At 41.3% G+C, this 27,649-nt stretch overlaps 2 protein-coding genes across 2 annotated transcripts in view; one reads left to right on the top strand and one right to left on the bottom strand.

Annotated features, from left to right (window-relative positions):
* The first annotated feature begins 214 nt into the window (after positions 1-214).
* On the top strand, positions 215-3,358 carry surf2 (surfeit 2). Its single transcript, XM_015942540.3, has 6 exons — positions 215-374; positions 581-732; positions 815-918; positions 2,750-2,932; positions 3,031-3,161; positions 3,255-3,358. The coding sequence occupies exons 1-6, from the start codon at positions 300-302 to the stop codon at positions 3,342-3,344; spliced, it is 735 nt and encodes a 244-aa protein (XP_015798026.1). The 5' UTR covers positions 215-299; the 3' UTR covers positions 3,345-3,358.
* Positions 3,359-4,558: 1,200 nt separating this feature from the next.
* Positions 4,559-27,649, bottom strand: part of rnf213a (ring finger protein 213a) — a 44,377-nt gene continuing 21,286 nt past the window's right edge. The window contains exons 25-66 of the mRNA XM_015942530.3: positions 25,968-27,249; positions 25,704-25,885; positions 25,447-25,602; positions 21,525-25,133; positions 21,320-21,444; positions 20,901-21,017; positions 20,695-20,819; positions 20,490-20,612; positions 20,095-20,138; positions 19,836-19,989; positions 19,624-19,765; positions 19,341-19,532; positions 19,117-19,247; positions 18,878-19,035; positions 18,601-18,807; positions 18,109-18,296; positions 17,907-18,027; positions 16,542-16,642; positions 16,087-16,269; positions 15,790-15,956; positions 14,840-14,942; positions 14,614-14,728; positions 14,323-14,530; positions 14,036-14,232; positions 13,263-13,385; positions 13,063-13,173; positions 12,587-12,829; positions 12,438-12,513; positions 12,308-12,342; positions 12,087-12,187; positions 11,829-11,985; positions 11,529-11,703; positions 10,890-10,984; positions 10,553-10,804; positions 10,225-10,357; positions 9,971-10,054; positions 9,716-9,896; positions 8,491-8,692; positions 7,619-7,894; positions 7,342-7,431; positions 7,090-7,268; positions 4,559-5,175 (exon numbers count right to left, since the gene is read on the bottom strand). Of these exons, the coding sequence (XP_015798016.3) occupies positions 5,019-5,175; positions 7,090-7,268; positions 7,342-7,431; positions 7,619-7,894; positions 8,491-8,692; positions 9,716-9,896; positions 9,971-10,054; positions 10,225-10,357; positions 10,553-10,804; positions 10,890-10,984; positions 11,529-11,703; positions 11,829-11,985; positions 12,087-12,187; positions 12,308-12,342; positions 12,438-12,513; positions 12,587-12,829; positions 13,063-13,173; positions 13,263-13,385; positions 14,036-14,232; positions 14,323-14,530; positions 14,614-14,728; positions 14,840-14,942; positions 15,790-15,956; positions 16,087-16,269; positions 16,542-16,642; positions 17,907-18,027; positions 18,109-18,296; positions 18,601-18,807; positions 18,878-19,035; positions 19,117-19,247; positions 19,341-19,532; positions 19,624-19,765; positions 19,836-19,989; positions 20,095-20,138; positions 20,490-20,612; positions 20,695-20,819; positions 20,901-21,017; positions 21,320-21,444; positions 21,525-25,133; positions 25,447-25,602; positions 25,704-25,885; positions 25,968-27,249 (10,800 nt within the window). The 3' untranslated portion in view covers positions 4,559-5,018. The remainder of the gene's footprint in view (positions 5,176-7,089; positions 7,269-7,341; positions 7,432-7,618; positions 7,895-8,490; positions 8,693-9,715; positions 9,897-9,970; positions 10,055-10,224; positions 10,358-10,552; positions 10,805-10,889; positions 10,985-11,528; positions 11,704-11,828; positions 11,986-12,086; positions 12,188-12,307; positions 12,343-12,437; positions 12,514-12,586; positions 12,830-13,062; positions 13,174-13,262; positions 13,386-14,035; positions 14,233-14,322; positions 14,531-14,613; positions 14,729-14,839; positions 14,943-15,789; positions 15,957-16,086; positions 16,270-16,541; positions 16,643-17,906; positions 18,028-18,108; positions 18,297-18,600; positions 18,808-18,877; positions 19,036-19,116; positions 19,248-19,340; positions 19,533-19,623; positions 19,766-19,835; positions 19,990-20,094; positions 20,139-20,489; positions 20,613-20,694; positions 20,820-20,900; positions 21,018-21,319; positions 21,445-21,524; positions 25,134-25,446; positions 25,603-25,703; positions 25,886-25,967; positions 27,250-27,649) is intronic.

The following is a 27,649-nucleotide window of genomic DNA, read 5'->3' as shown; positions in this document are numbered from 1 at the left end:
GAGAGAGAGAGAGAGAGAGAGAGAGAGAGAGAGAGAGAGAGGATGGAAAAATTATTGAGATGGGCACGTGACGTGTCAAGGGGTCTTTACATAACACCCCCCACCCCAAATCCGCACAAGCCTGCTGTGTCCCCCCCACTTCTGAAATCAAAATTTCGTCCCTGCAGCCAGAACAGTCTCATTCATAACAAGGCTAACGTGCTGACGTAACGCGTCTGCGTCAACGTGCATCAGTAAATTGCGTCCTCCAACCACATGTCGAGCCTCTTCCTGTCAGGACCTGGAGTGATTTTTAAGATATGGAAGAGTTACCCGCAGATATCAGAAGTTTTATCAGCAACCACCCGTTTTTTCAGCTTACGGACGGCAAAAAGGTTGGTAAATAACTCTTACTAGTTCACAAAATTGTCATGTTGTTGCCATACGTAGCTGTATGCTAGCTTCTTTAGTCAGGTTCTGTTATGAGATGAAATGTAAATAGCTGACCACGATTTAAATTTATTGCCTCAACAAGTTAAACTACTTCATCTTTTCCGTCAGTTTGCTGTTCCTACTAAAACAAAGTTACGTATGATTGCAGCTCAAATGCAACCTGAATGGCCACGAGTTTCCTTGCAGCTTAGCAGAGTTGCAGAAGTTCATCCAGGGGAAGAAATACAAGAAACTGAGTTCAGCAGCAGAGTTTAACTACAGCCAGTATGAGCCACACATTGTTCCAAGCACAAAGCAACCGTAAGGAGACTTCTACCCTGGTGTTTAAACCCCACCACCACCAGTTATTACGCTTCTCTAATAATTTTGTTTTGTTTTGTAGCAATCAGCTGTTCTGCAAACTCACTCTCAGACATCTCAACCGGCAGCCGGATCACGTCATACGACACGTCAGCGGGAAACGCTTCAAGAAAGCACTTTCTCAATGTCAGTGCATCACCCACCTACATGCATCTGTGTTTTATTTATTTGGTTGCACATATTGAGCGATGTTACACGACGTTGCACCCAAGTCACGAAAACCTTTAGGAGACACCCACCATTGACGAAGGAAATGTGAGAAATTTGATGCATCATTCATTCATTCAAACTTTATTTCAGACAAGGGATATGTCCATAACAAGAATAAAAAAAAAGAAGTAAAAAACACATTCTCATTAAAAACCATATAGGCAGTTGTTCCAATGTTTAAAAAAGGACTGAGGAGTACCTCGTGTCACTGTAAGTTAAAGAAGACAGTGCTCTAACAACAGCGTTAGCTGACAAATTCAGTCGGCAGATGAATTTGTACGTGAAGATCCTCAGAGGCGCATGAAAAGTAGGGATGTTACTCACAACAAACATATGACTTGCAGAGGTCCATCTAGGGAGCTTCATGAGGATTCTAAAAGCATCCTGATAAGCCACTTGAAGCTTCTTCATTACTACCTTACTATAGTTGCACCACAAGTGGGCTGTATAGAGAGGAGTACAAAAGGAACGAAAGAGGGACACTAACAGGATCTGAGCACATGCCAAAGTTACGTGCCAGAGTGTTAGCCTGCATGTACAACTTACCGCATTGCCTCTTAATATCCTCGTCATCACAGAGGTCACTTCTTAAAATGTGCTCCAAATATTTTACTTTGCTTACCACTTCGAGGACCTGATTTGTTAAGTTAAAAGATGGAAAATTAAGCTTCAGGTCCCCTTTAGTAGCAGCAATCATAACCACACTTTTTTTAGGGTTAAACAGGATGTCAAATGGCTCACCATACTTAGCACATGCCCTGAGCAGCTGCTGCAGGCCTGCGCTATAGGGAGACATGAGGACTAGGTCATCTGCATATATTAAATGATTTATAAGGCGGTTACCCACCAAGCATCCAGTCTTACTATCATTCAGAGTAACAGACAGCTCGTCAAGGTACAGGTTAAAAAGGACAGGAGACAGAATCCCGCCTCGTCTGACTCCATTCGATACGGAGAAAGGTTCAGACGCTTCTGTCCCCCACTTTACCTGCATCAGTTGATGAGAGTACCAGAAGTGCAAAATCCTAACTAGGTATGAAGGGACCCCTCTGTTTTGTAGCTTGATGAATAATTTCTGATGATTGACTCTGTCAAAGGCCTTAGAGGCATCTAAAAAGCACATAAAAACAGAAGTATTATGCCTCATGTATTTGCTTACAGTTTCTTTTAAAGCATAGATACACAAGTCAGTACTAAGTTTACCTTTAAAACCAAACTGATTCTCTGTCGTAGTTATAAAATTTTGCAGTCTTTCCAGCAAAATATGCTCAAGCACTTTGGACAACACACTTGCCATAGCAATAGGCCTGTAGTTATCAATACAGGAGATTTTTCCAGTTTTCTCTTTGACTATAGGGACTAAGAGAACAGATAACATATGGTCAGGCAAGATTCCATGCTTCAAAAAGCCGGTAAAGCACAATGAAAGTAACACCTGAGCTCTACAGCTAGCGTACTTCATGTGCTCTGCTGATAATTGATCAGTTGGTAAATGAGCATTTCTGCAGAACTCGTCACTTGCTCAGCTCCGACAAAAGCGCACAAAAATATGGGGGAGGATGACATGCGTTTGCACATTATTCAACAGTTTTGCTTTAAATCTCCTAAATAATAAACCGGATATTCTTGGGATCTACCAAAAGAAAGAACACAAATCAGCTTAGAAATGAATAGTTTTGTATAGATTATTTGAAAATTTACGCACTCGTGTTTTAATATTAACATGGCTGTGTGTTCACTGCTTCAGATGAGGAGTGTGTGCAAAAGGGGATTGATTATGTTCCAGCCAGACTGAAACAGAAAAGACCCAAAGAACCGAGAGAAGAATTCCATCAGGGGAAGGAATCAAAACGATCGAACATGTGGGAGCCCTCATCCAGTGAGGAGGAACACAGCGACTCCGAAGACAGCATGAGCGACCTCTATCCATGTCAGTGGAACTTTATTGGGTCCTTCAGGTTCTAGATTAGTTTATTCTCACCTGTGTCAGTTTAAATGTGTTTTAACAGTTTATTCATGTGCCCACAGCTTCTATGTTCACTTTAAAAAATCAAGTGGCTGAAAGTTTAAAGGGGGTAGAGGACGAGGAGGACTTTCAGACAGATGAAGATGAGGAAATGGAAGTGGAGACACAGGTGGTGCAGCAGAAACGCAAAAAGGTTTGTGAAATGTCTGAATTCAACTATATGATTGAATGTTGTAGTTGTGGGCGAGGAATTTTATCTTGTGCTTTAATTCCTGACTTTTTTCAGGTACAGGGTGGAGGTTTTCAGAAGAAATTCAGGAATAACCGGTGGAAATCAGGACGCAAGAAACAGGGAAAAGTTCAAAATAAAAAGTGAAGTGTAAACGCAAAGGTGTATATTATTTTATAAATCAAGAGTAACTTTAAGAGTGAACTCCAGTGTTATTTCTGTCTAAGCTGGCCACATATTTGACAAAACATTACCACACGTGTAGGAGTATTGTAGGAAACATTTTCCTTTGCCGACGTCATGATTGATTCTAACTTTGCTGGTCTGTATAAAAAGCAGTGTGTGTGTGTGTGTGTGTGTGTGTGTGGCATTTGGAGTTGTGTATTCTAGTGTGGACTTGTGTAAAATACAACTGTTTCAACTTTGCAAATATTTGTTATTTTTAATGCTTGCCAACGTTATTGGTGCTAGAGCTTTGAAGACAAATGTGTGAGTTAAACGTGGATACAAAGCATCACACTAGGATACATTTTCAAACAAATTAGAAGTATGGGTACAATTAAACGTTGTAAATTAATTTCTCGATGGTAACCCAGTTCAATCTTTAGTCTCATTTGGATTACGCTCCAGTTGTTTGGTCTAACTTATATAAATTACAAGTAGCACAAAATAAAGCTGCATGAATTGTTTCAGGTTGTAATTGTAGGATGTAGAAACGATGCATACTGCGTTGGTTTGGTTAAGTGAAATGTAGACCAAACTTCTCAGTAACATAAGAAATATAATCACAAGTAAGCTACGTAGGATAATTTGATAAGGTTTCATTTCTTTCTAATAGTTATGATGCGGTCATACCGGTCTGGCTTCCCTATGTAACATACACCTGTATAATCTATATACTTAACGATTTTAACATGTTTACACTTTCTCCCCAATCTGCTGCTTCAACGTGATTTAGTGTTTGTTTCCACTTGTGAGGCCATCAACATGTCTGATGTCCCAGAATGCAACGCGTAATCACGTGTGATCCCAAGCCCTATATCAGTGTAAACAAAAGCCACACCGCCCACAGTCCCCTTTGTTCAGCAGACACTACGGATTTCTCCGTGCATCTTTTTCCCGCATGCTTGTAGATTTCTGCGTTCCTGAGAAGTGTGCGTGAAGAAAAGCTACCGGGGCGGGTCCTGGACAGATGCCACCCAGCCTGGAGCAGGCTGGCCCAGATGTGGAAGTAGCCAAAGCAGTAATGCATCATTTACTGTATGGAATATGATATTTATTATGATTTTGATGATTCTGACTTATAATGAAACTAATTTGGGCCAAAAGCACTGAGCCGAAATGAGGAGAGAAACGTTTCATTTTGGACAAAAAGATTTATGTAAATTATCAAATTTAATGGAATCAATGAAAACTTGGAATGTAGCACAACAAATATGGAAATGTTCAATAAACAGGCATGACAATGAAAAAATAACTATAGCAAGATGTGTAATAGGAACTCTTTAAAGTTTGATAACTTTCAAGTTTCTGTCCCAAAGATTCAGCCCACTTTATTCCTGAGAACCTTTAACATTGTCAATAACAAAGGAAAGTGCAGCCAAGACGACTTTAAAAAGGGACATAAACAACATTTACAGTTCTTATATCTCTAACATGCACACACAGACACATTTTCACCAAGATTGTCACTAATTAGTGCTACAAAGGCACATTTTTACTCGTTAAGATGTGCAAACATTACTTATCGATACTGTGATTTCAGGATGTAAATGTAAACAAAGGTTTAACAAAATCAAAAGGCAGAATTTGATTCCGTTTTCACAGCCTCTGACCACGTTCCTGCTTAACGGCGACAATGAACTTCCAGGCTTCAACATAATGTGACAAGAAGATCTTCTCCGGGAAGAGCTCCTCCACTTCTGGGGGCACGTCCAAGTCTTTTCTCTCAATGTATGACACCAGCGTGTCTTTCAAGCTTTAAAAGACAAAATCAGATCAAACAGATTAAAGGCTGAGTTCACACTGCAAGGTTTGATGCTCAATTCCAATGTTTCAGAGTAAATCGGAATTTTTTTTTGTGTGGCTGTTCAAATTTAACTGAACTGCGACATCAAATACTCCAGACTGGTCGTTTCACGGCCCCAAAGCGACCCACATGCTCAGAATACAAATGAATATGTTTTAGAGAACAGCTTCAGCTTGAACTCGATTATCTTATTATTTTTGGCTAAACTGAAAAGTTCAATAAACTGTCACACATACTGTGCGCCTGCCAAAATATCTCAGAAACCTATCTTTCCCTACTAGGGTTGGACGACGGGAGGAATTATTCGACCATCGACGATGGGCTGAGCCGTTAGATGCTATTTGTTTGTTTATTCGCTCGTGAGTAAGTTTGTTAATGACAGATATTTAATACGTTACGCACAGAGAACATCACAGAGGTAACAAACATGAAAAGATCTCCATCAGTGCATCTGAGCATTATCACACACTTTCTCTGCCTCTCGCTGCTGACAGTGTGCACAAGCGGCGCATTGATGAAGAGTTCAGAGTGCGCCTGTGTCGAGTGGAAAGTGGAAACCCTTCCATCTCTGGGACTTGGAGCTCCCTCCATCTCGAACACATCTTTGGGGGACAGATCTGTGGCCCCTCACGCTCTATTGGACGCTCCTATATATACAAGCGCGTGTACGCACACACGTGCTCTCTTAAGTATGGACTTGGGCACGTTCAACACGTCTTAAGGCTGTGGTTGGCACTAAATGCACTGTGATTTATTATCTTGTGATTGTTCAGTAAAACAATGTTGATTTTATATTTCCTCATCAGGTTGACGCAGTGATAGCTTGCTCTAGTTGTGTTGTTGTGTGTCCCCTTTTTGTTTGTTTGTTTGTTTGTTTTTCTCTTTCTGCAGGTCTAGAAGCAGACTATTGTTCATCATTGACTGTTCATTGTTTGCGTTATTGGGGCACTCTGATCAGCTTGTTTTTTACTAAATATTAATTAAAAAGTAGTGGAAATGTAATGGCATTAACTGATTATTATTTTAAAAATGAAAGCGACGGGGATAAATGGATCATGTGACTTCTGGCTACGAGCAAATGCCCCCTCCTCACAGTGCGTCCAAACGCAGCAGCGATTCATTCCATTTCCTCCTCAAACTCATAAAAGAGAAACCCAGTAGCCTTTGTTCAGAAGAAAACATTTTGCTTAAATAAAATAGGCTACCACAATAGTGGAGGCTTCCTTTTAACACTTTAACTGTGTTTAATACGAGCCGTTTATACGTCCCTCTACCAATCTACAAATACAAAATTAAAAAGAAAATTGTTAATTTATCTAACAGCAAACATATGCGATGTGCTTGTATTAAAAACATATCTGTGTTTGGGCTTGTTCTGTGTTCGCAAATCAGTCTGTAGACCATGATCATGCGTCAGTCAATCGTCCATCATCATTTATTGGACTGACGGTATTGGCGGTGGGAAAAGTTATACAGATCGCCCAACCCTGTTCCCTACTCACTGTGCTGAGTTAATACTGTGAGTTTCCAGTCATGCTTGCCTTCATAACTTTAATAACTCTGCGCTGCATTACACCCATGTGAACGTTATCCTTTGTGCAGTGGATGCAATTACGTCAAGAAATTAGATTTCTTTTTGGGGGGGCAAAAAATAATTAATGGTAATGTGAATGATGTGAAATGGCCTACCCCAAATGGGATTTAAATAATTTTAGATGAATTATAAAAAGATTGTAAACAAAAGTCTGACATTTGAGACATATAGCGCTAAATGTTAACAGATGCTTTGTAGTTAGCTAGATGTGGTCCGGGAGCTTACATTAAAACGATGCATGCATGATTTGAAAAGATATTTCTCTTTACCTCCAGCCAGGTTTGTAGGTATCTGGAGCATGAGGATTTTTAAGGACCAGCACCAGGAACTCATGCATCTCCAACAGGAAGGTGTCGGCGCTGCTCTTGGAGAAGAACCCAGTCAGCAGCCGCTGCTCCTCCTCACCCAGGGCCTGCATGTACTTCTCTGAAACGCCCACAAATGGATCCTACTTGACCCAGAAAACAGAATTAGCAAAATAACAAGAGAACATAAAGGTTTTACAAAGTGGTGACTTTTACCCTCTTGAGTCGCAGCATGTTTTCTGATTTGAGTGAGACCAGCAGCTGCCACAGAGCAACACAGTGCTTCAGACAACACATGCTAAAGGCCTACAGGTAAAGAGGAAAACAAATATATCAGTAAAGCACATAAAAACCCCCTGTGTGACTGAATAAGCATTATAGCTTCAAAGAAAAATAACAAAAGCTGCAGTTTGTGTCTCTAAAATGTAACCAGGCTGATTGTTTTGAGGAAGAAGACAAGCAGAGCTACAGCTAGTGTCTCAAATACACTGACCTTGGTGATATGCTGAGCCATCTGGTTTCCCATCTGCAGCACACCCTCCAGGTAGCTGGACAGCTGCATGCTGGGCTCCCCTCCGGTCATGGCGAGGAAGCCAAGTGCCACTTCCAGCGTGGACAGCGCCTCACACACCTCGCTGAAGGCGAGCAGCTCTCCAGCCACAGAGGACAGGATGAGAGTCTGGAGGGGCTCTTGCTTGACTTTTGCCTGAACATCTTTAAGGATGATCTCATAGTTGCGGTCATGTCTGTTAACCAGTGTTGGAATGCCCTGTGGGACATATGTGAGGAGAACAAAACATGTTTTAACAAGTTCATTTAATGGTTAAAGATGTGCTTTTTATGTGCTCATAGGATAAAATTTAAAATTGTTCTTTTAGTTTTGATGTCTTTAAATGGTCAAGCTGCTTTCTATCTGAGTGTGTTGCTCCACCATTACCCTCCTCCTCATGCCCTCAGGTCTGCAAATTAGCTCCTCCTCACTGTTCGTCGTTTAAAGACTCGCAGTGAAAGGACCTTCTCTAAGTGTGCAGCAAAACTCTGGAACCCTCTGCCCCTCCAGGTTAGGCAAGCACCTTCAAAGGCTGCTTTCAAATCTCGTCTGAAAACGCACCATTTCTCCTTGGCATTTAACTCTTAAACCTAGTTTTAGTATTAAGTCTATACAAGTTTTCCTTCTTTCCATCTCGATTGCTTCATTTGATATTAGTGTTTTTCATTATTCTAATTGCCTGTTTGGTTTTACTCTATTCTTTTTAATTGTACTATCTGATTATTTAGCTTGTTTGTTTTTAACGTGCAGCGCTTTGGTCGGCTGTAATGCTGTGTTAAAAGCGCTCAGCAAATAAAATGGTAAGGTATGCTCACGTTGAGGGTGATAAGAGGTTTGCCCAGCAGGAGGTGAGAGATGATTTGCTGCTGGATCTTGTGAAAATCATACTCATGAAGAGTCTGCTGGCCCCTCTCAATGCTGTACTGGGTGTTGGACAAAACCAGGGGCATCACGTCTCGCTCCAGCTCATAACGGATCACGTGCAGATCAGTGAGGTCTGCAGGGCTCACTTTGTAGCTATGGAATTAGAAAATAATCAGTTGATACAGATTTGCAGAAGGGGGTCAACACTTTCCTCCTAAAGTGGCAGTGTGTAGCTTACTGACACTAGGGGGCAGTACATACCTTTCAGCATAGTTTTACACCATATTGCCGTAACTGTCGCTAGTTAAAAACATCACGGTAAATGTTACCTGTGGAGCAGAAAGCACGCAACCTCGACGGGACTTCTTAGACTCTGATGGTTTCTCATTTAATTCCACTGAGAGAATGCAATGCTAGGGTTTCCCCTAGAAAAATTGCTAGGCCTGGTGGACCGTGTGTGTGTGTGGGGGGGGGGGGGGGGGGGGTACGCACGCATCATTCCGCTACCGTCCGACATCCGTAAGGGCGTATGGATCATTCCACTACCGTCTGTGAGAGCGGATGAGGGGCACGCAGCTCGTTTCGCTACCATGCGTCTTCCGTGACTGCGGGGGTGGGGGGTGGACGCTTGGCCTGGTGGGGGATCAAGCATGGCCTGGTGCCCCGCCAGACTTATAAAGCGCTGGGGGAAACTCCCACGCCTAATGATGACATCATCATACTACGGCAATACCGCTCGGCCAAAATATACTGCATCTCTTTTTCGACTCTGTTATTTCACATACATTTTGGTTAAAAGTTTAGCATTCTTGTTATTATATTCATGTTTCTTACTGCTTAAATATTTTTGAACGTAGTAAAAAAAACTTCCATTACTCATACACCCAGCTAATCATCTAGTATGACGTCATCAACAGGCGCAGGACCCCGAGCCGGCCATAAGGAAACATGGCACCTAATATGGCGTCCCCTAAAGACTATAGACCCGCGCTCTGTGTACTTTAGACCCGATTTTTATGGGCATATGGAACAAAGCCACCAATATTTTTCAACAACCGAACATCATTTTATTCATTTTTAACGTTTCGATGGATATTTCTAGAAATTCATGGTAAAAACTACACACTGTCTCTTTAAAGAAAAAACATGGAAAAAATGTGGCATGAGCGCCCCCACCTGGTATCCTCTCCTGTGTACTTATCCACACAGTAAATCAGGTCATTGTGCAGAGAAATCAGGTAGCTGACAAGAGCTGTTGAGCACAGGCCTGCACCTCGTCGCTGTGGCAACAGGACCTTAAAATCACTGCTGAAGTCCAGATTCTTCTTGCAGAACTCAGCTGGGATCTTAATTTCACCTAAACAATGTTTTATTTCACGTTAGATCATAAAAATAATGGTTTCATGCAACAGAGCAGGTATTCGTGTTTACCATTGGTTTCCAGGGAAACCCTGAGCTGATTCCAGGAAGTCAGGAAGATTCGGATGCGTTTCTCATACCAGGTTTTGATAGAAACTTAAGCGAAAGAAAAAAAAGAGAATCATCAAATTGTTGCCCCCATTCTGGCTGAAACTAGTTTCCTGGTAAACTGGCCAAAAATTAAGTTGCCAGAAGAACTTTTTGTTTTCTGTCAGAAAGTCACACAGCTGAAAATGTGAGGCCATGAGCGGTGAAAGTGTTTATACCTGCTTTTTGACTGTGAAGAAATTCAGCAATGGTGTCGAAGGTTAGCTCTGTGATGTTCTGAAACTTTTTCACCAGATTCTTCTGGAGAGTTAGGATGTCAGGAAGGTGTTTCACCAGTCGGACCTCGGCTTCCTATCAAAAAGGGAGAGGGGTCAATGCTTTGAGTTGGTAAAAAAGTTGGAAAAATGTTGAAATGTTCCAAGGTTCTATTGGTTGGTAGGCCAACCATGCCTTGAGAATTAGAATTTATTTTATTTTATGTCAATAATTCAGTTTGGTACATGACATCTGACCTACTTTCATCTTGCATGTTTGTCACTTTCTTACCCTGTGCAGAAATCTCCACAACACCGGCACAGTGTCTTTGCCATCGCTCTGCTCCATAATGTGGGTGAGGCTTAGCAGGGACACTTTTTCCCTGCAGCTCCACACAGCAGAACAATGGATCAGAGAGTTTTGGGGAATTGAGGCCAAAAAGAGACGAGGATCACCAAACACCAGCTTCATGACTGGATTGGCGGAGATGCGAGTGTCGGTCTGGATAAAGGTGTTCACTTCCTTTAGCCGTCTGTCCAAGTGCTGCAGGAAAAGTGAAATGTGCAAGGGTGTCTCATGAATACGTGGGACAGTTTTCCAGAATTTTGATTGTGCCTTCATTAACAACCTTAAGCTGAGGTGTAACTACGGCATTGCTCATTTCCATCTCCCATCCATTCCTATTCTCTTTGGTTGAGAGCAGATTGTCATAAGGAACAGGCCCTGAAGGAAGGAAGTGAAGTGTAAATGGGGCATGTGATACCTGACACAAATCACAATTTATTTACTTTCATGGTCATTTTCACAATATACAAAATATGTTGTTTGCAAAACAATGCTGTGTAAGATGGTAATGAATCAGAAGTTTAATTGGTAACGCTTCCTTTTACAGTCCACTAATTACTAAGTACTTACATTGTAATTACATAGTAAGTTAAAGTATATTATTGTGTAATTAAAGTGTATAATTGTAATAAAGTGTAATTATTGTGTAAAGCAGTATTTACTGGGAATGATGAATAAAAATGAAATTAGAATTGAACCTGAGTTACATGGTAATAACTGTTAAATAACTCAGAAACAATAATACACTTTAACTTACTATGTAATTACCATGTAAGTACTTAGTAATTAGGGGACTGTAAAAGGAAGCATTACAGTATAATTTTCAAGTCATCATATTTTGTATCATTTTCAAAATGTCTGCACAGCGCTCTATTCTGCATACTTTTAGCTGAATGATGTATTGTTGAGTTGTAATACATACAGCTGTGCTGCTGGGGTGGTTCCAGAAGGCTGCTGATCAGCAGCTGGACTGTGCTTATTGCATCATCAGTCCCCTTACCCAGAGACCTGATTAGATGCTCTATGTCTTTTCTCAGGTGAGCAAGTAGAAATGCAGCAGGGTCAGCAACGTGAGGTTTGATGATTGCAGAAATCAACTGGGAAAAAAAACAAAGTCTTTCGTCTCTTTCTCAACAGGACCACATATAAAGACTAATAAAATATGCAGAAAGGCGCTGTTGTTATGGTTATTGTTGTTAGTAATAAAATCATGTGTGTGTACCTGCATGTGATCACAGGCACCAATAAGCATCGCCATGTGAGTGAGCATTCGGATAAAGCAAAAGGGAACTGAAGAAATGCTCTTTGTGTCTAACATATCTGGATGGTCTCGTCGTCGTGGATCACCGAGGATGTGTCCTTTCTGAGTGCGGTCGCCTCTGTCAGAACAAAAGACCGGTAAATACACGCATGTAAATGAAAAGAAAATGTGCCCAAATTTATTTAAAGTAACCTTGCTGGGGTTTTTCCCCCCACTTACTGCACTTGAATAATCTGAAATCCAGCCACACCCCTGTGGTTGTTCCCCCCAATTTCAGCTCCACAGTCCACACAACGACTCCTCTCCATGGGCTGGCCACACTGGATACACAAGTAACAAACAACAAACAAGGAGAACAAAAAAAAAACTGTCAATATGAAGGTATAAAAATGCAGCCTTTAGCTTTTGTTCATTTATTAATAATATTTAACATTCTGTACCTCACCAATGGTGCAAGGGTGGCCATTTGGACAACCTGTGGTCGGATTAGAAGGAAGAACAATTGAAAAGCAGTTTCTTTATAGCACTCTGTCATGAGGGTGGGGGGTTGTAATATTTGTGATCACTTACAGTACCACTGCAATGAACCCATAGCTTGTTGAGCCACTGCCACCATGTCTTCTGGCATGGTGGGTAGGAAGGAGGCCTGTACAAACAAAGAAAAAGGATTACATTTACTGTAAAGAACAGAAAATAGATACATCTCTGATGTCACACACCTGCATGTTTTCAGGTTTCATCGCTAGCTGCTGGAGAGGGGCTAAGATGCCATAATTTCCACAGATCAGCACAGCAGCAAGGTGGATTGTTAACTCCACTCCCACGCTTTCGGCCCCAGAGACCCCAGGACGGTTAGCCAACGGCCCCATTTGGTTGGTCACCAGAGCCTGGGCAAAGGCCTTTGCCTCAGTGCTGGCGAGAATTTTGGATGTCTGGATGAAAGCTGTCAGAGCTTGGAGTTGCTATTGGTACAAATAAATAGTATTAACTATGTAATAGCTGAAAGAAAATGTATCTGAGCCTAACAAATAGGTTAAATGGCTGTGCAATTAATACAAATTGTTTTTTATTTCAACTGATCAGATCAAAAGTTCAAAAAACATAACAGACAAAAACTGTTATAATCAAACTGCTAAAAGATTTTAGGTATGAGAATGTAGGTGGCTGAGTTCATCTAACAACATGATTGGCCTACCTCAGGCTTCAGATGGAGGCTCTCACTGGCTTTTCCATACATAGTGGTGATTTCTCTGTACAGCGCTAACAGAAGGTAAACCGTTTTCTGTTGTGGGAGACATCTGCACCCCTAAGAAAAGCAAGAACACAAGTTACCCGTGTAAACATGCATGCAAACCCAGAGTCCCAATTAGCAACAAGTGGGTGATGTAATGTTACCTCACAGACTTCATCCAGTCCTTCCAGTTTGCCTTCCATAACTCCCTTTGCAACAGCCTCTCTGATAGTTTTGTAATTTTCACCGCATACAAGATACAGATCTATTGGTGTGACTTCTTTATCCTGTGTGCAGAGGAAATTTGAATACTACATCCTTATTGGTCAATTTTTGCTTTAAAGGTGTGGATTGCTCATTTAATGAATACATTTGCAGTGGTCTCTAGTAGGAATTAATGCCTTACAGGCCGTACTCGGGGCACAGAACAGCCAACAAACCCCGGGCCCAGCAGACATCAGAGCTGTGCTTCAAACTGGAGGATTTAGTCTCATTTCCTGATATTTAGACATCTTGCCTCGAGTTGGATAAAAGCAACGTGACTCTACCACCAACTCCGTTTGCTCGGAAACATGGATGTTTTCTCTCCTCAAATAACAAACCTGGACGAGCTTCAGCTGTGTTTGTGAGTTGCTAATGCTAGCGGTTAGCTTCTGTTGATCAAGACGTTACCTGCTGAATCTGGACGTTAAAAACAACAACAGCCTTCCCCGCCGTGAGTCAATATGGGCTAGTCCAAATCAGTGAGAAGTAGATCTGTCAGGCTTCTAGAGTATTATATTCTATTTACTATCAGAAGATAATGAAAGGTGTAGGAGACTATTTTTATGTTCAACCGACATTAAAAACTCAGAGTAACTGATTATAATCAGAAAAATTCTTTAAAACAATTTTTTTTTCTGTCATCCACATCTTTAATGTCCAACACAAAAATTACCTGTTGCTGAACTTCTTTAGGGAAAAGCCAAGATATCTGATCCCCTTTGAGGAGTTTCATGACAAACTCCACTCCATGTTGGCTGCAGATCTTACGGATCAAATACACACGATACCAGTCATTCCCGCTCCGCCTGCACAGGTTTACCATGTTGTCCAGGAAGGATGAGGTTCCACCCTGAACACCATCCTGACAGCCTGGTTGAAGTAGAAAATGAAGGACTAAGCTTTCACTAAACCAGCATACAATAAAGGGGGGAATGTTATACAATGAATTAAAATGCATACCTGTGTTTCTCAGTGTTTCAATGATAAGGCTAGCAGTTACATCCAGATTCATTCGCACTCTGGCCACCTGCTGCAGGTACTCCACAGTTCCCTTGTGAGTGGACTGACCATGTGATTGTAGGTAGTCAGTCAGGAAGACGCCTTCATCCTGCAAAAATGCTTGCTGATCTGCAACAGACCTAAAATGCAATCTCTCAAACATGGAGTCCTGGAACAAAAAAGAAGCCAAAGGAAAATAAATAAATGTGAAGCGTCCTGCAATCAAGCTGATGCTTTAAAAGTAATCTGTACCTCCAGACAGTTGATGTACATGCAGTAAAGTTCCGTTTTGTCCGTCTCTTCTAAGATGTTACTCTGCTCAACAGCCACCAGATGCTGCTGCAGGTATTCTTTAACATCATCAAAGCTTAAAATACAATTCAAAACAAAATTAGCATTTTGAATAAATGTCAGAAAAACCACTATGGATGTTAAAAACATACTCAAACACAACTAAAGTGTAACCAAAATGCCTCACCTGTACTTCAGCAGGAGTTTGAGGACCACAGAGCGAATCACAGGATTCTTATCAATGGAGTCGTCAAAGGGGGACAACACTTTTGTCAGCATTTGTTGTTTAACTGAGAAAAAACATCAAGAACTCAGATACAAAGATCCATCCAATTTCATCCACTTATTCAGAGTTGGGTCACGGGGGCAGCAGCCTAAGCAGGGAGGCCCAGATTTCCCTCTCCCCACCCACTTGGGCCAGCTCCTCCGGGGGAATCCCAAGGTTTTCCCCAGCCTGCTGAGAAACTAATGGGGCTTTCACATTAAGACCCGTACGGTCAGGTACCAAACCGGAATTTGGTTTCACTCCTGAGCCAGAAAAGCATTTTCCGTTCTGAGGGGACTCTTTTTTTTATCAGACCTTTTCCTCAGAGGTCCGACTGGAACCGAGGTGACAAAATAATGCATGCATGATTCAGTTACATGCTGGATGCTGTTAAATAAACATCTCTGTCTGTATCACGAAGCTCCCGCTCAGTGGACATGGGAAAAGAGAGTCATGCGTGTGTCCTCTGAGCAGCGAACATCTCTGCACAGAGCTCTCGCCACATCTGCTCAAACGGAGGAGAGAGCAGCAAGCATGCATGTGTGTGCATGTATAGTTTGAGGACATGCACAGCAGTGAGAGAACAGGGAGCAATTTAATAAAATAACGTGGTTCAGAGACTTCAAAAACACAGCTCATGGCCACCTTTGTTTATCTTATTAAGGAGGACACCAGACTTTCCCGCGCGTCTTAAACGCCGCCCACATGCCCGTAGTTTTCTGCATTCCTGAGAACTCCTTCAGAACTACATGTGAACACTACACTGCCAGTATGAGACCGAATTTGCGCGATCCTCCGACCGTGCTCCACCGAAAGCTTTAAGAGACAAAGATATTTGTACATAAATCATAAAGTAGACTGCAGCAGTTTACCTTTGAGGAAGGGAACTGTGCGTGCCTCAACCATGAGGAAAGATAACAGATGAAGAATGATGGCCGAACACGGTGGAGAGTTGTCCTTGAAGCATAAAGTCGACACCAGGTCAATGAAGAAGGCGTTGCAACGCTTCCTGAACTGAGCGTGTTTGCTGACAAGAATCCTGCACAGAGTCACACAGATGTTTGTCAAATTCTTTCTGAGGTCAGAAAACTGATGTGAAGGCCCATAATGCATAACACTGATCTTCATGAGGAATTTATTTGATAAATTTTACAATAACCGTAACTAACCTAGTATCGTCTGAAGGAACCAAGGGAAAGTCATCATTAACCGGCTGAATGCAAAGCGGGCAGTACATCTGACCTGGGACCAGCCACATTTTGATACATGCAACACAGTAGATGTGTTCACAAGGCAGGCAGAGTGGATCCTGGGGGTCTCCCATGCAGACTGGACACAGAATGAGACCAAACCTGGGTAATAAATGCATAAACTTTATTAAAATGTGTTTCACTTTGTGAATACATAAAATCTGAAACATTAAGTGAATAACCGTTTAATATTAAGGACAGTATCTAATGCCTTTTTATGCTATTCATAATAAATATATAAATTCAAGCTATTCAGGAGTCTAAGACCTAAATTAGAGCGGATAGTTTTTTAAAATAAGATTTGGCACGTACAAAGAAACTTCATTAACAACAAATATTCTAGTTTCTAATCAGCATGCTGCATATATTTTTACCTGAAAATGTGTTCCTGTGCTTTATCTCTGCAGGTCTTCAGCAAAACAATGACTGCCTCAAATGGCTGCTGGCTTTTGAGGTCAGAGTTATTTTCAAGTATCTGGACGAGAAAAAAAAAGAAGGAAAAAACGTTTCAGGACTGATGAATAAAATAAATGTGGAAAAATTCTGATGATAAGTCCCTTCATTAACTCTGATGCTCTGGGCATTTAGTCAAACACATTTTTATGACTGTTAACAGAAAACAGAACAAAAAACACAAAATAAATCTAAGAAACACAGAATGTTTTTATTATGCTGTTTCTCCCTATATTATATTATTTACGTGGACTCAGCGTAGCGAGGATTCTTTTGAGCAGAGATGCAGAGAGCGGCAGGCAGACCGCTGATTAGTCATGAACTCCAGCTGCGTTCTGCACACGGCCACAGTAACATTTTCTAAGTTTCTAAGTGGCGTCACCAAAAATATATATTTAACACACAGTCGTTCGTGTCCGTTCATTTTCTCTCTGGTAAGTTTTGTCTGTATTTGAGCATGACGTGTGGACGCGCTCGCGCTGCAGCGCTCGTCACTGGCGCAGCGCACACTCCGCTTTTTTTGCGGTCAATAGATCAATTTGATCTGCTAGTTAAAAAGTTACTTGTGAGGTGAAAAAGAAGGGAGCAGACAGGAGTTTTTCTGGAGGACTGGGAGATGCAGGAAGATCAGAGACAGACAAGACAGGAAGATAGGAAAATAAAAACCAAGAAAACAAAACAAAGTTCTTAAAAAAATAAAATGTAGGTAGATTTATCCCACTACACGTTTGTACCTGTATAAAGCAATAATTTATCAGCATGTAGTATTTATATAATTGATACAATTCAGATCATCTTCAAAACTCCGTCCCATGCCCAGGGACGTATCTAAGCATTTTGGGGGCCGAGGGAAAATGGACCCCTGCCAGGTATTTTAAGTTGAAGTGCTATCTGTATTTATATTAGACTTTTTATAATTGCAATAAAGTCCAAAAGTGAAGAATTTATGTTATTTATTGCTTGATTGTTCAAGCTACCTCACAGAAGTGATCTGTGGTTAAAAATAAAAATAAAAAGGTAATGAAATAAAAATTCTGGAACTGTTTCTTCCTTTTCTTTATTTTATTTTATTTTTTTTAATGTATCGAAAGTATCGGATCGCGACTCGGTATCGGCAGATTCTCAAAATCAAATGACTCGGACTCGAGGTCAAAAAAACCTGATCGGGACATCCCTAGTATCTCACAGTGAAAATGCAAAAAATAATATTCTATTGACTTCTTTCTCATTGAGAACGTTAGTGGGTTAAGAAAATTTTGGTTCAACAAAAAAAAGCCCAAACAAACCCGTCCAAGTTGGCGAGTGGTTTCCAGAACCAACGGCGTCAACTTTGCGTCCAACTCCTCGATTCTCAACAAGATGTGCTCCACAAACAGAGAGAGAGAAAAGATTCGATTCCATCCAGATCTAAAAGAAAAAAATATTTCCACACAGTTCACATCACTTATTGATAAATAATGGTCACTTGTTGAGCTTTGCTTATCTTACTGGACTCTGGCGACGAACGCCTTGCTTCTCTCTCCATAATGTCTCACGGTGTCTTCTGAACAGATCAACTCAATGGGAACCTGGAGTTTTTTCACCTGCCTGAGCCAAACTTGTCTTTGAGTATGAGTGTCCAAAACTCTGGGCTCCAGGTGCTCCAAACATGCAAAAGCAGCATAGACGTCGAGCACCTTGAAGACAGTGAGACAGACTTGTTCATTAATAGAACAGAATAAAACAGACTTTATTAATCCCACAGTGGAGAAATTCCCTCGTTAAGGCAGCCCATTCACTTGGAGAAAAGGGGAAAAAGACGTAAATACACTAGAGGAAGAATAGTAGGCTATTATTGTAACCTTCAGGAATTATAATAATGAACTAAAGTAGAAAATTTAGTTTCCAAAAACAATCAGCATAAAGGACATAAATGTGCATCTGGGTGCTGCACTGAATAAGCAGGTAAAATCCCCAAAACGCACAAGGAGTCAGACTTACAAGTTCAACATTGTCTCCAGCTTGTGGATTCCCCATTAGGTCCTTGGTCACTTGGGGTTCAATGCATATAATTCTTGAGAGGTTCTGCAAGCGGTTTCGGAACTTTTGATACGCAACATGGACCCATGGGAGAGCAGCCACTGTTTCATTGTCATTTAACTGCAGCCGCAGCTCAGTGACACTACAGTTCAACGCACCACAAAGGAGCTAGAAAGATAGATGCAGTGTTAATTCATGTTAGCATACTGGTATGGTGTGAGACTTTAGGCTTCACAACCTGTAAATCTTCTTGACAGGTGATGTTTATGGACATGGAGACAAAGTCTTGAAGGTAGCGATGGTAAAACTCCATCTGTGTCTCTGGATTTGCTTTTGCCATGTAACGCCCCAGAGGGGTTTTCCAAAACAACTGGACAAGCTTCTGAGGAGTGTGTCCTATCAAGCAAAAAGCATGTTTCTATAAAAAAAAAAAAGAGTTTACGCAAAAAAGCTGAGGTCCTGACTGCATGCAATTACCTTCATTTTGAAGAGTGTGAACACAAAGTTCCTCTATACAATCTTTGATCCTCCAGCTGAAGGGCATGCTGCAGTGCATGTTCCTGTCCTGAGCAACGTAGTTCTGCACAAGGATGGTTCTGGTTTCAGACCTGTCAGAGGGTTCAAAGACACAAGATCTTAGTATATTATAGGCTACAAGACATTGGTCCCCTTCATAACAAAGCATCGGTGTTGAGGCTGACCTGTGGTCCATTTTTAGGTGTGAAATTTCCAGAAGTTTTTCATTGCTAAATATGTCCAACCACAGTCTCTTCACAGACTCACAGCAGTTTGCATCAAGCAGCAAGTCCATGTTCTGGTCACGGTCAATGATTGATACTAACTGTGCCAGGAGGGGGACAATCACTGCCTGAACACGCTTCCACAGGGTGTGTCTGCAATGAATATGTTAACAGATTGTTAGGAGAAAAAATAATGTTAGCCTGTAAATTCAGCATAGTAATTCACTGAGACTGATCCTGTCACCTGAAGGTGCCTCCTTCTTGCAAGGCATCAATATTTGATGCCTCTTTGAGGACCCAGTTGCTCTTGATGGAGGACAGTGTGTTGCCATCATGGATCACCAACAGTGAATGAAGACGTTTCTTTAACATTCGCAGAAATTCGCCTGATAGATAAAAGAATGAGTTCTGCAACTGACAAAAACAAACAAAAAACCTAAGCATGACTGCTTTTACCTTGAATTTCATTTTCGTCATTCAGAAGGGTCAAAAGAATTTCAACTCTTCGAGTGCTGCGGAAGCCACATTTCACATGGTCACTGAGCATGCTCACTGCACTTTGGACGCAGCTCCGCAGCAGCGATGTGGTGTCCACCACATTATCCAAACCCTACATTAAGAATGCTCGTGTTAAAACCTAACTTTTGACAATACATAAATAATAAAATAAATTTTAGACAAAGCGAAATGTTTCTCTGTAGTCAGTGTATTCTACCTTCTCTTCCGCAGTCTCAGTGTAAATGTCATCCACTTCCATTGCTGCAAATAAATTAAACAAAATCGTCTTACACTGAGTAAAGATGGTGTTACAGCTGCTTTCATAAAGTTTAGAAAATTGTGTGTGGTGCAATAGTACTCAAGAGTATGTTGTGAATAACTCGGCTACTACCACTGCAGTTCAACTGCCCTTTTTGTGTTTCCTATGTTATGTTGTCTGTAGTGGCCATCTTTAACTGGGTTAACTAAAGTTGAGGATGTGTATGCATGAAAATCTATCCAGTGGTTCATGAGAAAATTTGATAAAACACCCAGACAAAAAAGGCTAAACGTTATTGCTCGGCATTCATTTGCAGGAGAATAAAATGTTATTTTGTTATATTCATTCCCTACCTTCAGGTGGAGTTTCCTGTATTTCAAACATCTGACTGATTGTCGTGTTCTGCAAGGTCTTGATATCTGAAATAATGTCTTTTGAGCGTCTGAGGTCATCAATATGAACGGATTTCCAGGGACCTGAAAACAGTGGGATGTCCTAAATTACTGCTTAATTTTTAAACAATGTAGTCAAACCAGTAATAAATAAACATAAGCCTACCTCCATGAAAACCAATGTAAGAAGAGCCTCCTTCCATTCTTGGCAGCCGTGTGATAAAGTAGACAAACACCCTGCTTCCTGTGCTCACCTGTGTTATCTTGTTGATTTCATTTATTGAAGAGTACCTAAACATTGATGGCAAATATTGAACATAGCAACAAGGCAGACTAGTAGAAAACAGACAGAAAAATAAATCATAGACCTACTTGGCAGATGCAATGAGATTGCTACTGTGAGAGGCTTCATCAAAATCAGATTGAATGATGAGAATTTTGTTGCACAATTCAGTTTCACTTCTTCTATTTTCAGCTGTGAGGAAACTCCTTCAGTAAAACAAGAGTATATTTTTTTAGACATGATTATTCCAAGGATTTCTAATAAGTGTAAAAATGTTAGTTTAGACCATATATAGTACACAGTCCTATCAAGAGTATATATTTTATTACCACAAATGTCAACATATCTAAATCCTTTTGAAATTAAAGTAAAAATTAACACTAATTATTGACCTCAGGTGGTTTTCAAAAGTACTGTAAATATCAAAAAGGCTTTATACATTTTTGCCTCCAACGTCACCTACTTTTCTTGTTAGATGGCCCAATGAACGGTATCTCTAATAACAAACCTGATCTTCTTCAGGAATGAGTGCTCTGTGTCGAACTGCTGGAGTGAGAGAAGCTCAACGCTATGGAATGTTTGCCCCAGGTGTTCCATGTCAAACGCAGTCAAAAGTCTGGAGAACGTTGTTACCTAAGGTTTAGAATTAAAACTAGGTATTATATCTTTAAGAACTGTAGAATATATATGAAAAAATTGGAACTTTATTTTACCTCTGTGATGAAGGAGGCACAATGGGATTCCTGCTTTGTATGAGCAAGTATGTAGTCAGCTAAACAGCTGTTGTTCTGTTCTTCAAAGTACACCATGGCTAGATGTTTACTCTCCACATTAGGCAGGCCTGTGCAATCCAACCGAACAACCGAGTCCGGCGTAGCACATTTAAGAAGCACAAGCTTAGCCTCATCAAGCAATCTCCTGTTAGATTCTGATACCCCCAATCTGTCCTTCTGCTCCTCGGTTACTTGAAGAACTACTGAAGCACAGGTGTCTGAGTGGTAGCCAATAAAGACATCTGGGAGATGATATTTGTGTGCCTGAGTTCCTGTTGCATGTTGATTACTGAGAGATCCAAAAAGCTTTGCCCATTCCTCCAAATCTTCCACCAACTTCTTCTGCTCAGTTTTTAGAACAGTATGGATGTCTAGGTAGTGTTTCTCCAGTCTGTTGATCAGAGGTATTGGAAATTGCTTGTAGACCACCTCTCTTTCTTCAATGACAATGAGCCGGAAGTCTTTGTGCACTCTGCATTTCACACGATGGGTTCCCAGTCCAAGATCCACATACTTCTGTCCTCCCAAGCATACATAGTATTGATTGAGGGCATCGTAGAGGCTTTCGTAGAGATTCTGCAAGTTTAGAAGCACAACTGTTTGACCTGTCTCCATGCATATCTTTACTCTGTTGATGTTGCGACAGATTTGGGTGTACTCTTGGTCTTTTGGGAAGCTAGAGCCAAAGAGTATTTCTGGTTGTCCCCTTTCTGAAAAGAAGGTTTGCTGTAGGATCTTTAGGGCTGCATAGTTTTTTGTTAGCACAAGGAGGTATCGGCACTCTTCCTCTTGTCCAACTGCTTGAAGGTTTTCTTTCACAAAATCAATGGTGCTGATGTTCTCCAGGTTTGGTGTAATCTGCAGTCTTTGAGTAAAGACTGAAACTGCATTGACATTATCCTTACCACTGAAATTTCTTAACACAGCCTTCACAATCTCTTCTGGTGTGGGTTTTTGTTGAGAGGTCTTGGCCACAGCAAAGATCATCTTAATTAAGCTGTAATAGTCACGTAGGCCAAAGAAACCTTTTCCTTGTTTCTTGCAGATGTTCAAGTAAGATCTTGCAAATGGCTTGAAAAGATCTCTGACCTTCTCCAGAACCATTAAATCAGATGAACATATGCCTTTAGCACTCTCAATGAGTTCCTTTTCATCAGGATCACCGCGGGAGACAAAAATGCCTCGGTTCATCTTTGCTGGGTCCAGAGCCCAGTTGGAGATCCCAATGAATCCAACCTTTTTGTGTGGTAGTGGCTCATCCTCAATGCATCCCTCCTCCAACAATGGGTGAAGGGTTTTCAGTGGCATCTTTGGAGAGTCCTCAGCCAGCCCAATCTCATCAAGAACCACAACTGAAATGTACTCATTCAGGTTTTTTCCTTCCTGAAAGCGCCCACATTGCTTGAATGTATTTATGATGCCTTCTGGTGTTGAGTGAGGGCTACACTGGAAGGACACCAAATGGATTTGTTTGAGCTTTTTGTAGAGGTCAGAATGAGCAGCTTGGCCTTGCATTGCATCAGCCACTAAAGTTTTAGACAGAGACTTTGAGCTCCCAGGTTTTCCAACAAGGAAGAGTGGAATTCGTAACTCAATGCATAGAACCATCATGAAGACATTCTCTTTGAGAGCATTGTTTCTTGCGATTGTTTGACCCATAGGAACACCACTCAAGATAAAATTCTGCATGAGTGAAATTTCCTGCATTAACTTTACCGAGGTGTATGATGGTGGTAATTGTTTGCTGATTTTGAGTCTGTACTTGTCCTTATCTTCAAGACAAGCATGGTAGCACACTCCTATTGACATGACTAGAGACCAGAGAACAGCGTCTCTGATCTCGGTCCGTCCGTGATGCCCTTCGTTTCCTTCATACATTTGATTTTGCTCAAATTTCTGAAGCTCTGAAAAGAAAATTTCATGGTGGTCATGAAACCAAACAAAGGCCTGCATGCAGCGCTCCACATCTCTAAGGCTGACAAAGCTGCACTCATCGTTTCTTTCCCGCATGTACTTCTGTGAGGCTGAAAGGACATTTGTGATAACCTTGATGTAAGTTTCAGCAATGTTTTTCTTTTCAACTACTCTCTGTATAATCTGCTGTATGTATATTTTTTCTGTGCAATCGTTTAATTGTCCAAAGTCCCACACCAAAGGAATCATGCTGGGTGGCAACGCCTGGACTCGATACACAAGCTGGCGAAGAGGGATGGACCCGAGTTTTTCATCTGTCTCTTCTGCTCGAACTCTGTAACCAAGGCCTGCAGATTCTAACCTTTGAATCATTTCATCTGTATGCTTTCGGTAAGGGTTGCATGCAGCAACAATCTGCAATCCTAAGCAGGGTGTCAAACCTTCTCCCTCCACTGTCTTGTCACAGAGTACCTCCTTGATACTGCTGATGGCCTCTGTAGTGTTGGCCTCATCAAAGAAGAGAACAGAATCAAATCCATAGTCTTGTTTGTTTATAGAAGCAATGTTTTCTGCTTCCCTGACTTTAGAGTAGATCATCGCTGAAGTTGTTCCCCCATGCACCTTCACCAGTTTCATGTTTTCAGTTGCTACTCCACACCTTCGTAATTCACAAAGGAACTTGATGAGCCTAGTCTTTCCGCACCCTGTTTCTCCCATGACAATCACAGGGATGCCACACCGGAACCGCATGTGGATTGCTAGCATCTTCAGAATATTGTCAGTTGTAAGTTCATATGTCTCATCAGGATCGAGAGGCCACTGGATACCAAGAACATTGCAGACTCTCTCTATTTTCTCCCCTCTTGGAAGGCTGTCAAAATCAACATTGAAAGGGACTCTTTGTAGCAGCAGACCATCATACAGTTCTTTTGTCATGACATTCTTCTTAATTACCTTTTTAGAGGTTGGGTCAATAGCATCAACATAGTTTTGGTTATTGAGCTGAAGATGAAAACCAATAAAGGTCATGGAAACATGGTCGTCATTAAAGAAGATGTATGGATGTGGTTCTGTTTCCCATTTTTTTCTGATGAGAAAAGGAGCCAGGTCTTCATCCAGGACATCTGCCAGATTAACTTGCGATCTGCCAGGACTCTGGTCAGAGATGCTGAGTGATGGAGTAGCAAAGTCCTTTGCCATTAGAATCATGAAGTCCACCACGAAAGTTTTGAATCCCCTGAGCGTGTCTCCTGTAAAACTGGCGTCACAGAAAACTGATGACTCACAATCTTTTAACTGAATGTTAAGGAACCAAGTGAAATTCCGAAGTTCTGCCCAAGATGGATCCATCATGCCACAGTACATGAGAAGCATTTGAAGACACTCAACATGTGACCCCTCAACACCCCGATATGTAAATAGATCTAGGTCGATGTGGTTAAGAAACCGGGTAAGGTACTGGTAAGGTCTTTGAAAGGCTTCACTTCTGAACTCTTTCTCATCCATCAGCGGGTCTTCACTGTTCACAATGGTTGGATTCTCCTGCTTTCTCATTTCCAGCATGAGTACATCTTTAGGTGGTCGGCAGAATACATTTGGAAACACATCTATAAATGTGTTGATCACTGTCTGCGCCTAATAGAAAATGAAAAACAGGCCTAGGTTAGCAACAGTTTCAGTCAGTTTAGGGTATTCAATTCCGGGCCTGGAAGGCCGGTATCCAGCATGTTTTAGTGGTTTCTCTGCTCTAACACACTTGACTGAGTGGTTGGATCACCTGTGCAGCAGCTCATCAGGTACTGCAGAAGCCTGTTAAACACCTGCTGATTGAAATCAGGTGTGTTGAAGCAGTTAAAACTAAAGCATGCTGGATAACGGCCCTCCAGGCCTGCAATTGAATACCCCATCTTTAGTTTCAAGCCTTTCTGCAAAAATTGTGAAAGTTTACCTCTCGAGCTGTGCTTCTAGCTGACTTGACAGTGGGCTCCAAAATCTCCACAACATAGAGATGTTTGTCATTGCACCTCCAAATCTTTCCCTTGGAGTCCATCAAATAGCGCAAAATCAACAACTTGAAAAGGAACTCATCAAGACCTTTCTGCACCTGTTTACCCAAGCATAAATCAATAAAAACATATTTAATCTTACAAGGTATTTGTTTCAAGAATTTTAATACAATAAATTTGGCATTAACTCAATATTTACCGACGACGTGACATCAAAGTGGAAGACAGCGAGTTCCTTCTTTTTGGGGGTGTGAAACAGTGATTCAAAGACGATCATCTCATCAATTTTGGGTTCAATCAAGCGAATGCATTTCATCATTGTTGGTTTTTTAGTGGAGTGCTTCAGTTTCTCATAAAGCCTTTTGATGTAAAGCGATTTACCTGCAATTTCGAAAAAATAGTCATATTATTGTGAGACACTTTCAAATACATAAACATATTTTGAAATAATTTATATACGCACCAACTCCAGCCCTTTTTGATGAAACAACACCAACACAGAGTCTGTCTTTAAATGAAGATGCAGCACTGCATTGGTCTTCAGGGACAGTGTAGTGTTTCTGGAGGTACCTTTGAACTCTTGTTAAGGGCTCCAGGGGAATCATGTGCACCCTGTACTGGCTAAAAGCAGATGGAAGGTAGGCATGCTCACTTTCAGAGCTGCAAATGATGACAAGTTTGTAGTCTTTCCTACTTTGCATTTTCATTTGCTGAAAAAAGATCTCAACTTTTGAGCTCACATCATATGTGAGGAGATCTCCATATACTAAAGTGTAGATCTTCTGACCCCTGTAGCCTGTGGTAAGACAACGCCTGAGGAATAACTCAACTTGTTCATAAGGAGTAGAAGGGTTACACAAAAGAACTTCGTCGTAGGTTGGTAGAACCTCATCCTCACTGTTCATGTAAATGGAGATGCAAGATGTCAAGATATCGTCATGTGGACAGACAATGAGGTTTGGTTTTCCAAGGGTCAGACCGTTTGGTAGTTGCCTATTTATGAACTTTCCAAAGTTATCGGAAATGTCTTCTTCACTGTCATCATCTTCATTCTTGTCATCAATGTTGGACAGAATTTCTAAGAGTCTGCCAAGATTTTTCATATCAAGCAAGTTTGGGAGAAAATTCTTCATGTCTTTCATATAGGCATTCCAAATCTGATCAAAGGCTTTTAACCCAGTTGCATTTTCCACCATGCTTGGAAAAAGGTCGGATTCTCCAGGGATGTCTAGGCCTTCCTGATCAATTCCTGGCAGCACAACAAAAGTCTGAAGCTCAATGTCCTCATTCTGCTCCTGTGATTTGGTAAGGAGAACATATTGAAGCTCATGCCAGACATGTCTCAAATCTTGACATGTGCAGTTTGCCTTAATGAATGACAGCATCATGAAAACTTGGTCCTCTACATTGGTTATGTTTTCTTGAGTCAACTTGCTACACAGATAGACAATCTGCTCAGCAGTGTAGTAGTTCAAAAAGTAATGCTGGGATCTCTGTTTTTTTACGAAGTCCATCCAGAAATGCAGACATTTCTCCATTTTTTTGCAAAGTTCAGGAAGTTGCTCTTCTAAGCTGCCCTCCACAATTACACTGAGAACGCTGCTCAAATTAAAGTCCATCACAATGCTGGGTTCATCGCTATGGGAAGAACAATTTATTTGCACTTCCAAGTATCTGAACAGAGGATTTCCAGCAGTGTAAAGTGCAATGAAGGCCTCGGACAGTCTCTGAACATTGGCAAATACCTAAAAAACAGAAAAATCCAAACACATCGGTCAACAAGTGCATATACAAACATATACATTTATATTTATACATTTTCTGAACCCGCTTGTCCATGCAGGGTTGCAGGGGTCTGGAGCCTACCTCCAGCAGTCCACAGGCAAACAGATGGGGTACACCCCTGGACAGAATGCCAGTCCATCGCAGGGCAACACAGAGACACACAGGACAATCAACCAAACAAACACACACATGCACACACACACACACACGCACACACACACACACATACCTAAGGATAATTTTGACAGACCAATCAACCTGACAGTCATGCTTTTGGACTGTGGGAGGAAGCCAGAGTCTCCAGAAAGAACCCACACATGCACAGGGAGAACATGCAAACTCCATGCATAAAGACCCCAG

This window comes from Nothobranchius furzeri, chromosome 6 (assembly GCF_043380555.1).
Source record: "Nothobranchius furzeri strain GRZ-AD chromosome 6, NfurGRZ-RIMD1, whole genome shotgun sequence".
In the NCBI taxonomy this organism is placed as follows: domain Eukaryota; kingdom Metazoa; phylum Chordata; class Actinopteri; order Cyprinodontiformes; family Nothobranchiidae; genus Nothobranchius; species Nothobranchius furzeri.
Note: the sequence above shows the minus strand (reverse complement) of the source record. Positions and strands in the feature narration are given on the sequence as shown.